This window comes from Aotus nancymaae, unplaced genomic scaffold, assembly GCF_030222135.1.
Source record: "Aotus nancymaae isolate 86718 unplaced genomic scaffold, 86718_ANA_hifiasm-v0.15.2.pri h1tg000046l, whole genome shotgun sequence".
NCBI lineage: Eukaryota > Metazoa > Chordata > Mammalia > Primates > Aotidae > Aotus > Aotus nancymaae.
The window spans coordinates 25,475,862-25,487,923 of NW_026988460.1; the positions used below are offsets into that span (position 1 = coordinate 25,475,862).

Consider the following 12,062-nt stretch of genomic DNA (forward strand, 5'->3'; position numbering starts at 1 on the left):
AGAGCTGCAAGGAGCTTCCAAGAAACTGTGCCAAGTATTGGGGCTGGCAGAGAGCCACAGCTAGAAAGAGGCCATAGGGCATTGGGCCAGTCCCTTCCCTGTCTGGGTCTCAGTTTTCTCATCTATGTACTGATGCCTGAGGGCCCACCTGGCTTCAACACACTCCCACCCTGGGACTTTTACAGTTGTTCAGTTCCATCTGTGAGTGTTTGTTTGGGGTTGATGATCACTTATCAGTCCCCTTAAGGCTGGAGGTGGGGGTGGGAGCGGCCTCCTCCCTCCAAGTCCCTGTCACTGAGAAGCTTGTTAAATGGCTTCCCCAGACACCCATTGCCCCAGAAAGAGCCACCCATCAGAGAGACAGGCAGAATGGCCGTTCCAGCTTTTACAGCCCCGAGGCCTGGCTCCTGCAAAATATTTTCAAGGCAGCACTTGGGAAGAGAGACAACGGCCTCTGTTTAAATGCTTTATTAGGCCAGTGTGCCACCCCAGGTCTTTTTTGGAAGCAGACTGGGTATAAATTTCAAATAAATAAATAAATAAATAAGATAAGCACAGGAGCAGCAACTGGGGCCACGAATCAGAAAGATGGTTGAGGCTTTGCCATTTGTTGGGACATCCTTTACAGATTTCCTGCCTGCAGCATAAAGGACTCGTGGGCTGACTTCATTGTTCATCAGGAAATCTGATACTGCCCACCCCACTCTTGCCACTTGAGGCTTAAATTCCACAGAAGAGAATTTTTTCCTATCCTCTCTGTGTTACATGGGAGATGCAGAAATGATAGATTTTTCTCTCAAAGAGCTAACTGAATTTAGGGACAAAGGAAGTAAAAAAAAATGGCCAGGACCCACAGCAGAAAGGACAGGAAGGGACATGTGTGAAAGTTCAGCAGAGGGAGCAGTTGCTGTGGGCTGAGGAAATCAGGGAAGGCTTCCTAGAGAAAAAGACCAAATATAACCACCTCTGGAAACCGGGCCTGGTTTTGCAGTGCTACTGACATGCCCTAGTTGTTCAGAGCAGGTCTTAGGTTGGGTCTCATGGGAAACAGACTGTGGGATGGAGCCAAGTATGCAGGAGTTTCCTGGGGACTGCTCTTGGGAATAGCCCCTTTGAGGGTCTGAAGGAAGGCAGAAGGAGAGGGCAGCCATGCAGAGGCCTCAGTGATCCCAGAGGGAGCCCTGGAGCCAGAATGATCCTTCAACATAATCCTGAATGGAAGCAAGAGGCCTGGGCCTTTGTGGCCTACAATGACCAGTCCACCTCTGTAACCTTGGCCAGAGGCAGGTTCTCAGCTGGGCACTGTCAGCAGCCACTGTTCTGGCAGCTGGAGGGATGAAGGGGCTCCTGGGGGATGCACCGCAGCATTCACTGCAGAGGGAGGCCGGCAGAGAAAGTTCTGCAAAGGGCTTTATCATCCACTTATGAATGCATTTACTGAGTACCTGCATGACAGACACTCAAACACACAGGAGACCAAGACTCAGTCCCTTCCCTCCAGGAGCTTGCAGTCTAGTGGGGAGACAGGCCCAAACAGCTGTCACTTGGCAAAGTGCTAACTTCCATCTTCAAGCTGCATTGAGCATGATGAGAGTCCAAGGCAAAGAGTAGTTCTGCCCAGTTGAATCAGGGAAAACCCTCCAAGGAGGGGCCGTGAGTCAGACCTGGGCCCATGTGCAGGAACTCACTGGGCTGAGAGGGAGAGAGGTGTGTTCCAGGTAGGGATGGGGCAGGTAATAGCACATCCTCCGAACCAGAGCAAGTCTTTGTTATCTTGGGCTAGGCAGCTGGCTCCTTGAGGGGCCGGCGACACCTGCCCTCCTGCTTTGCCTCTCTCCAGCTGAACCACAAAATTAGCAACATGGACGACAAGGTGTATAAGATGAGCCGAGCCCTGGCTGAGATCAAGAAGCGGTTTCAGAAGACAGCGGCTCAGTTCGTTAATTCTATCTTGCTGGCCGCAGGTAAGGAGGCTAAAAGGTGGGCGAAGGCCTATCTACTGGATTCCCCAGTCCTTTGACTCTGATAGGCCATCTCAAGGGACAGACCTTTCTTCAAGAACCACCCATTCCATCTTCAATCTGAATCTCCAGGGAAGTAGGCCTGGTAGAGAAATTTCCCCATTTTAGGTGGGATCATTGGGTTCAGGTCACTTAAGGCCACACAGCTGAGAATAGTGACCTGGGCCCACTGGCATTTCTGAACTCTCTCCCAGTGTGTCTTGCATGTCCCCATGTGATTATCTTATTTTTCTGGGTCTCTCAGTGGCTAACTGTGTCCCTCTTGGTCTCTACCCCACACCTACATTCACCTTTCAGCTCCAACTCTCATATCACCCATCATCCATCTGGAGCCCCTGCTCCCTTCTTCTTTTTTTTTTTTTTTTTTTTTTTTTTTTTTTTTTTTGAGACGGAGTTTCGCTCTTGATACCCAGGCTGGAGCGCAATGGCGCGATCTCGGCTCACTGCAATCTCCGCCTCCTCGGTTCAGGCAATTCTCCTGCCTCAGCCTCCTGAGTAGCTGGGATTACAGGCACGCGCCACCGTGCCCAGCTAATTTTTTGTATTAGTAGAGACGGGGTTTCACCATGTTGACCAGGATGGTCTCGATCTCTTGACCTCGTGATCCACCCGCCTCGGCCTCCCAATCCCTTCTTCTTTTTATGGATCTCAGAAGAGAAAAAGCAGTTGCCTCTCCAGGCTGTCCCCCACAGAGATCCCCCAAGGCCAGCGTGGGTAGCCTCAAGCTCCCCTCCTCACTGCTGATGAGCCTGGGAACAAGGAGACGTTGACCCCTATTCTGTGCCACCTCCTGGCTGAGCATGGAGGGGCTGTGCTTCCCCCATTACCTCTCTGGGGAGTTTCTCCTTATCCTCAGAGACTTCAGTTGACCCCTCCTCTGGGAAGCCTTCCTTGACTTCCCTAGCAGAATGGGTCACACCTCCTTTGGGCTCCCATAGCACTTAATTATTTCTTTTTTCTTTTTTTTTTCCCACACAAGTGAAAGAAAGGATCCCACAGCACTTTATACATGTTCTAGTTATACATCTTACTACTTAGCATTGTGACTGTGTCCCCTGTCCTGCTCCCTGGCTGGGAATTTCCAGAGGCTGGGAATTCTGTCTTGGGGTACCTCTGCGTGCTCAGCACCCACATGCGAGAAATGCTGATAAGTGAAGAGACAAGAGGTCTCTGGCCTTAGAAGTTTTCCAGTCTAGTAGAGAAAGCAAGACAAAAATATAAATAAATACAATACAACAAAGAAAAAGAAAGTTGATGGAATCAACTTACAGCTGGAGACACGGGGAATACCATTGTCAAGGAAGGAACAGCATGGGCCAGGAATGCATTGTGTAGCTAGCCTCTACATTAGGGGCTGGGGAGGACACAGGCTGAATGGAAACAGGCTCCAGCCTGGGTGGGCAGAGTGAGATTGAAGCTAGGTATCTTGAAGAATGAGTAGAAAGGAGACCTATTCATTCTTACGTTCTTACAACCCAGTGTTTGGCAGCATCACTGATGAGTGACCGCCCTGGGACAGGAGCACTGTACTGGAAGCAGAGGGGAGGTGCTGAGAACCAGTGAGAGTGGAGGGGAGGTGATGAGGGTGAGCCAAGGTGTGCTTCATTGTTTCCAGTCTGGGACTAGGGACAGAAGAGTCCTGGCCGTGAAGGGAAAATGACAGTGGCGTCTTCTGTTAACAGGTCTGTTCACCATTGAATATCCCACCAAAACGGAGGCAGAATTTGTTCGGTTCAACATGAAATCTGGAACTCATCCCGAGCGGGTCCCCAACCTAGGTTTATACTCAGGAGAAAGTCTTTTACCATCTCAGTCAACCAAACCGGAATCCTTAACTGCAGAGACTTTGAAGGATGAGCCTGGGTCTTCTCCTGTGACCCCAGTTCGCAAGATGATCACCAGAATCCACACGAAAGCCAGGGTCACATCCAGGTTGGCTTGGTCCTTCATGTCTTCCGCAGCATCGGGTGTTGGGATGGGCAGTGGGCACAGGATAGTGAACCCAACAGATGGGGCCCCTCTCTTTTGGAGCTTAAATTCCAAGGGCAAGTAAAGCGAGGAGATAAACACATGAACAAATGAAATAATTTTAGGCAGCGATGTGGGCTAGGAAGAAAAGAATTGGAGTAATGGGTTAGGACAGGGGTTGGCTGTGGACCAAATTTGGCCAAGCTGTCAATTTTTTGTGGGTGAGCTAAGAATGCTTTTTATATTTTTAAGTGCTTGAAGGGAAAAAAAAAGATTTCATAACAGGCAAATGATATAAAAATTTAAATGTCAGCCGGGCACAGTGGCTCACGCCTATAATCCTAGCACTTTGGGAAGCCAAGGAGGGTGGATCACAAGGTCAGGAATTCAGGGCCAGCCTGGCCAATATGGTGAAACCCCATCTCTACTAAAAATACAAAAATCAGCCAGGCCTGGTGGTGGGCGCCTGTAATCCAAGCTAGTTGGGAGGCTGAGGCAAGAGAATCGCTTGAACCTTGGAGGTGGAGGTTGCAGTAAGCCAAGATTGCACCACTGCACTCTAGCCTGGGCAAAAGAGCAAAACTCCATCTCAAAAAGAAAAAAAAATTTAAATGTTGGTAGCCATAAATAAGATTTTCTGGGAATACGGCTACACCCACTCATTCCCATATCATCCATAGCTGCTTCCTCATGACAGTGGACACATTGAGGGTCTGGCCTGCAAAGCCTTGAGTATTTACTACCTGTCTCTCTTATAGAAAATGTTGCCTGGCCTCTGGGATAGAAAGTGGCTGGAAAGTGGGGTGGGATGGGCTATGGTAGAGGGTGAGGGAAGGCGGTTCTGAGGAGATGATATTGAAACGGAGGTGCAAAGGATGAGAAACAGGTGGCCAAGAACAGACGTGGGGAGGGAACACCAGGCAGAGGGCACAGCAAGTCCAAAGGCACTGAGACAGGAATGAGGTTGGTATGTGTGAGACAGTAAGAAGGCCAGTGAGGCTGGAGTGTGGTGGAGAAGGGGACAATGATGTGAACTGAGGACCGAGATGTAGTCAGGAATTTGGGCATGTAGCCTTGATAGTGTTATAGAGGCCATTCCGTAAGGAAGTGACATCATTGGATTTATCTTTATTTTTTATTTTTTATTTTTTTTTGAGACAGGGTCTCGCTTTGTCACCCAGGCTGGAGTGCAGTAGTACGACATCAGCTCACTGCAACCTCTGACTCCTGGCTTCAAGCGATTCTCCTAATGTTAATTTTTTTCTGTATATAATACATAGCATGAATTGGCAAAATTTGTTTATCCATCACCCACTGAAAGACATTTGGATTGTTTTCAGCTTTTTCTGATTATGATAAAACTCCTGTAAATCCTCTTGAGCAGGCATGTATGTGAGCATAAGTCTTCATTTCACTTGGGTAAATACTTAAGAGCTGGATTGCCTGGTTTTATAGTAAATGCATGTTTAACTTTGTAAGAAACTGGCAGCTGTCTTCCCAAGTAGCTGTACCATTACGCATGCCCACCAACAGTATAGGAGAGTTCCAGTTGCTCCATATCTTTGTTAGCATTTGGTATTGTCATGGTTTGGTTTTTGTTGTTTTTGGTTTTTTGCCATTCAATAGACAAGTAGTGATATCCCATTATCATTTTAATTTGCATTTCCCTAATAACTAAAGTTGTTGAGTATCTTTTCATGGCTTATTTACCATTCATATATTTTCTATGGTGAAGTATCCAAATCTTTTGCCCATTTCAAAGTTGGATTGTTTTCTTATTGTGAGTTTTGGGAGTTCTTTATTCTGGGTATAAGTCCTTTATCAGATATGTGACTTGAAATATTTTCATCAGCCTGTGGCTTAATTTTTTATTCTCTTAACAGTGTATTTGCAGAGTAAAATGTATTTGGATGAAGTCTAATTGATACAGGTTTTTTTCTTTTCTGGACCGTGATTTGTTGTCATGTCTATAAGCCCTTTGTTTAACCCAGTGAATCTCAGCCAGTGATGAGTTTGCCCCCCAGGGGACATTTGACAATGTTTGGAGACATTTTTTATTATCAGGACTAGGGAGTGGGCGCTACTGCCATCTAGTGAGTTGAGGCCAGAGATGCTGCTAAACATCCAGCAATGCACAAAACAGTTCCACATAACAAATCATTATGAAGTTCAAAATGTCAATAGTGCCAAGATTGAGAATCCCTGGCCTAACCCAATGTCACAAAAATTTCTCCTAAGTTTTCTTCTAAAAGCTTATTATAGATTATGTTTTATATTTAGGTCTATAATCCATTTTAATTTTTATATAAGGTATAATGTATGAACTGAAGTTTGTTTGTTTTACATATTGATAGTCAATTGTTCCAACAGTATTTTTTTAAAAAGATCAATTTCTCCATTAAATTATCTTTGTACCTTTGTAAAAAAATCAATGGGTTGTATTTGTGTGGGTCTCTTTCTAGACTGTTTTGTTAATATGGCGAATTACATTGATTTCAAATGTTGAACCAGTCTTGCATTCCTGGGATAAACTCTGCTTGATCATAACGTATTATTCTTTTTCAATATTGCTGGATTCAATTTGCTAGTATCTTGTTGAAGAGATTTTCATCTATACTCACGAGGGTTACTGGTCTATAGTTTTCCTTTCTTGTAATGTTTTCTTCTGCTTTATCAGAAAAATGTTGGCCTAATGAGTTGGGAAGCATTCTCTTCTATTTTCTGTTGAATTGGTATTATTTTCCTTACATTTTTGGTAGCATTAGCCAGTGAAACCCTCTCACCTAGAGTTTTCTTTGTAGATTTTTTTCTTTTTTAAGTTGGAGTCTCGATCTGTCTCCCAGGCTGGAGTGCAGTGGCGTGATCTCGGTTCACTGCAACCTCCACCTCCTGGGTTCAAGCAATTCTCCTACCTCAGCCTCTTGAGTAGCTGAGATTACAGGCATGTGCCACTACACCCAGCTAATTTTTGTATTTTTAGTAGAGACAGAGTTTCGACATGTTGGCCAGCCTGGTCTCAAACTCCTGACCTCAGGTAATCTGCCCACCTCTGCCTCCCAGAGTGCTGGGATTACAGGCATGAGCCACCTCGCTCGACCTATAGAAAACTTTTAAAAGCAAAATTACTTTAATAAATATAGGGTGGCTATTCAGGGTGTCTGTTTATTTTTGAGTGAACTTTAGCAATTTGTGTCTTTAAAGGAACTGATCTATTTCATCTAAGTTATTGAAATTATATGTATGATGTTGTTGGTTGTTTTTCCATATTATCTTTTTAATGTCTGTGGGGCCTTTTGTGACATCCCTCTTTTATTTATGATACTGGTGATTTGCGTCTTCTCTTTTTTTACCTTGGTCATTCTGACTACAGTTTCATCAATCATACTGATCCTTTCAAAGAATCAGCTTTTGATTTCAATGATTTTTCTCTATTGATTTTCTATTTTCCATTTCATTGACTTCTGCTCTTTATTTTTATCTTTTATCTGCTCATTTTATATTTAATTTGTGATTTTCTATTTGTAAGCTTAGATTATTGGCTTGAGGGCTTATTTTCTAATATGTAAATATTTAATCCTCTAAATTTTCTTCTAATCACTGCTCTACCTGCATCCCACAAGTTTTGATATATTGGATTTTAAGTTTTATTCAGATTAAAATATTTAATAATTTTCCTGTTATTTCATCTTTGATGCATGAGTTATCTAGAATTCTGATGTTTAAGTTCCAAATATTTGAGAACTTTCCAGATAACTTTCTGTCATTGATTTTTAGTTCATTTCTGGCAAAATCTGAGAATATATTTTGTATGATATTCTTTCTCTTCAGTTTGCTAAAATTTGTTATTTGACTTCAGAATATGGTTGATCTTGGTATATGATACATGTGCACTTGAAAAGAAAATGTATTCTGTTCTTGTTAAGTGGAGTATTCAATGAATGTCAATGACATCAAGTTGGTTGTTAGTATTAAGGTCTTCTGTATCATTGTTGACTTTGTCGTCTTGTTTTATTGAGGAACATTCTTGATAAAGGAGTGTTAATATATTCTACTATGATTGCGAATTTGTCTATTTTCTTTCAAGGTTTTTATCAGTTTTTTACTTCATACATTTTGGAGCTTTGTTGCTAGGTACAACACATTTAGGATTATTATGTTTTTTTAGTGAATTGACATTTTATCATTATGTAATGTCTTTTTTCCTACCAAGTTTTTTGTTCTGAAGTCTACTTTGATAATAATATATCAGCTTCAGCTTTCGATTAGTATCTGCATTTTGTGACTTTTTTAGCTTTTACTTTTAATATGTCTATATCATTATATTTAAAGTGAATTTCTTATAGCCAGTGTGAACAATAATTGTATTTTTATTCAATCTGACATGGTGTCTTTTAATTAGTATCTTTAGACCATTTATATTTAATATAATTATTGAAATGATTGGATTTGTCTACCATTTTATTATTTTCTGTTTGTATTCCTGCTTTTTTGTTCCTCTCCTCTGTTTTTGAGTTTTTTTAGATTTTTTGAATGTTTTTAGTATTCCATTTTTTTTTTTCACTGTTCAAGGTTTATTGGGGGTTTTAGTTGGTGTAACACTTGGATAGTTGGTTGCATTGTTTATATGTAGATCTTTTTACATTGTATGGTAATGTATACTACTGATATATATAGTTCACAAAATAAGATCCTTTGGAACAAGACATGCGATATTGGATCTATACACTGAATGCCAGGATGTGACTGACTGGGAAAAAATGTTGGACTAGGCATGTTCAGTGAAGAAGCCAGGAAGTTATATAACAAATGAACATCTCTCTGGTTCAAGGGGCAACTGCAGCCTGTGCAGCATTGGCAGTGGTGCCTCAGAGGTGGCGGAACTATTTCACACTAACCAGTTTAGGACTACACAAGGTTACCACCATCCAGCATCAGAATATAGCTGTATTCCTTTTTAATTTATATATCGGCTTAAAAATTTTTTTTGTTCTTTAACTTTTTGCTTTAGGGTTTACATTACACATACCTTAACTTTTACAGTCTATTTAAGTTTAATATTTACCACTTCAAAAGAAATGTAGAAGCCTTGCAACCATATAAGATTCTTTCCTCCCTTTACACTATTATTTGTCATATGTATTACATTTACATATTTTGAAACACCTCAACAATGTTACAATCTTTGATTTCATTAGTCATACATATTTTTAAGAATTTAAGAAAAATATATATATTCGTATATTTATCATTTGTATTATCTGTTGTTCTTCCTTAATTCCTGAAGTTCCAAATTTTCCTCTGGGATCGTTCCCCTTTAGCCTGAAGAATGTACTCTAGGATTTCTTCTAGAGCAGGTCTACTGCCGATAAATGCTTTTTATTTTCCTTAATCTGAATATATATTTACCTTGCCTTAATTTCTAAAGGATATTTTCCACTGAATATTGAATTCTGGTTCTACAGATATTTTTGCTTTTTCTTCAGCATGCTAAGATTTTTGGGGAATGTTCTATGCATCATCAATTTGGTGTGAGTCCAGAACATATGGCAGTTTATACATGGAATTAGGAAATACCCCTCTCCTGTTCTCTTATCTGTAGGATTTCCCCTATACTGTCCAGCTCCTAGAGAAATTATTTTTATTTTATGGGAAAACAAAACAAAACAAAACAAAAAAGAGGAATTCTCAGAGTTGTGACCATTGACACTTTCACACAGTTCTCATGACTGGGGCTGCCCTTAGAGTGAAGTGGCAGGAGAAGAAAGATTTTTAAAATGTTGGATACTCTACCCAGACTCTGCATGCCGTGGGCACTTTTACTCATTTCCTTTATCCAAGGGATAGGTTTTCTCTCAAAATTTGTAGGTGCCAATGCCATTGCTGGCACTGCCGTGATAGTGCGGTTCTGCTGCTGGGACTAACCTTGCAGCAGAAACAGAAGGGGAAGAGGAAATCAAAAGATTCCTTCAGGATCACAGAGGCATTTTTTCCAGGTCCTGTGACTAAAAGGAGTCCTCAGTTTTTACTAGTCATTTGTACTGCTCAGTTCTCAGCTCATTCTTGAATCCATGCTAGGAGATACAGCAAGAAAAATAAAGTAAAACCAGAAACTCACCACATTCATACTGATCATTCATGTTTTGACTCCTCACCCCTCCTTCCCACAATCCACCTACTATTTACCTTTTGAGTCATCAGGTAGTTTTAAAAACTATACTGGGTTTTTTAGTTGTAATCAGTGGGAGAAATAAGCTGTGGTGTGCTTACTCCATCTTGGTCAGGACTGGAAGACATTGTTGATTTCTATATATTGACATTTTATCTAATAATGTTGATCAATTCACTAATTAATAGTTTGTAAGTACATACTTTTGGACTTCTTACATATACACACTTGTTCTCTGTAAGACTAATTCCGTCTTTCCAAATATACCTTTTAGCTTCTTTTCTTACCTACCTACACTGGTTAGGTCCTCCAATGCAATTTTGAATAGGAGTGGTAATAATAGGCATTCTTGGTTCATTCCAATTTTAGGAGAAATTTTTCACTATTTTACCATTATGTTGTTGATTTTTTATAGAAACCCTTTATTAGATCAAGGAAATTTCCTTCTATTCCTAGTTCGCTAGGAGTATATATCATCAATAGATTCTAAATTTTATCAAATAATTTTTCTGCATCTATTGAGATGAGCATATGATTTTCCTCCTTTATTCTATTATTGTGGTGAATTGTACTGATATTAATATGGATATATTTCACATGTTCAACCAATCTTACATTCCTGACATAAACTCAACTTGGTTATGATACACTTCCTTTTTAGGAATTTCTGGATTTGATTTGCTAGTACTTTAGGAGTTTTTTGTATCTGTGTTTATAAGGCAGACTGGTCAATAATTTTTCCTTTCTTGTCATGTTATGGTCAGAAGTATTTATTCTTTATCTATCATCTGGTGGAGTTTGTGTATGTATGAATTATTTCTTCCCTAAATATTTGATAGAATTTGCCAGATAAGTCACCTCTTCCTGGGATATTCTTTCAGTGGCAGTTTTTAATGAAAATTTTTATTTTTAGTAGAGATAGGACTTATTCAGATTTATTTTTGTGTTTATTTTGGTAAGTTGGATTTTTCTAGGAATTTACCATTTTATCTAAATGTTTAAATATGTTGAAGTTTTTAAAAAGATTCTCTTGCAATATTTTAAATGACTATGGGATCTCTAGTGATACCCTCTTTTACAATACTAGTGTTAATTTTTTTTTTTTGCCATTTTTATTTTCTCCTTGATCAGTCTTTCCAGGATTTATTGATTTATTAGTGTTTCCAAAGAACCAAATTTTAATTGTGTTGATCTTTTCATACATTTGTCTTATTATTTTATTAATTTTTACTCTTATATTTATTATTTCCTTCTGTCTACTTTCTTTGGGTTTAATTTTGTATTATTCTTCTGACTTCTTGAGGTGAATGCTTAGATAATTGGGCTTTTCTTAATCCCTTTTGAACATATACATATAATATTATGTATTTCCCTCAAAGTCCAGGTTTAGCTGTATCCCACAGGCTTTGATACGCCATACGGTAATTATTAAGCTCAAAATACTTAATAATTTTCATTCTTGTTTCTTTCTTGTCCCATTGGATATTTAGAGTGTGTAACTTTATTATACCATTTGGGGATTGTCTATTTACCATTTTTTCTTTTTAATGTTAAATTGTGTTGTGGTCAGAGAAACAAACTACGTAATTTCAATCCTCTGAAATTTGCTTAGACTTGTTTTATGGCCCAGCACATAGCCAATTTTGGTAAATGTTTCATGTGGAGTTAAAACGAAGCATATTCTGCAGTTTTTTGATACAGTGTTTTATAAATGTAAGGTCAAATTTATTTATTAATCATATTGCTTAAATCTTATATATATTCATAAATATTTTCTTATTTGTATCATTTACTGACAGAAGTGTGTTAATATCTCCATTATAATTTTGGAGCTCTCTATTTCTCCTTTTATATCTGTCCATTTTTGCTGTGTATATTTTGAAACTATGTTATTAGACAAATACAAA

General features: G+C 39.8%; 1 protein-coding gene across 1 annotated transcript in view; it reads left to right on the forward strand.

Moving 5' to 3' along the window:
* The window catches only part of CUNH3orf20 (chromosome unknown C3orf20 homolog), a 114,981-nt gene that overhangs the window by 55,839 nt on the left and 47,080 nt on the right, over positions 1-12,062 (forward strand). Inside the window, exons 10-11 of the mRNA XM_021675761.2 lie at positions 1,841-1,964; positions 3,704-3,953. Coding sequence (XP_021531436.2) covers positions 1,841-1,964; positions 3,704-3,953 — 374 coding nt within the window. The remainder of the gene's footprint in view (positions 1-1,840; positions 1,965-3,703; positions 3,954-12,062) is intronic.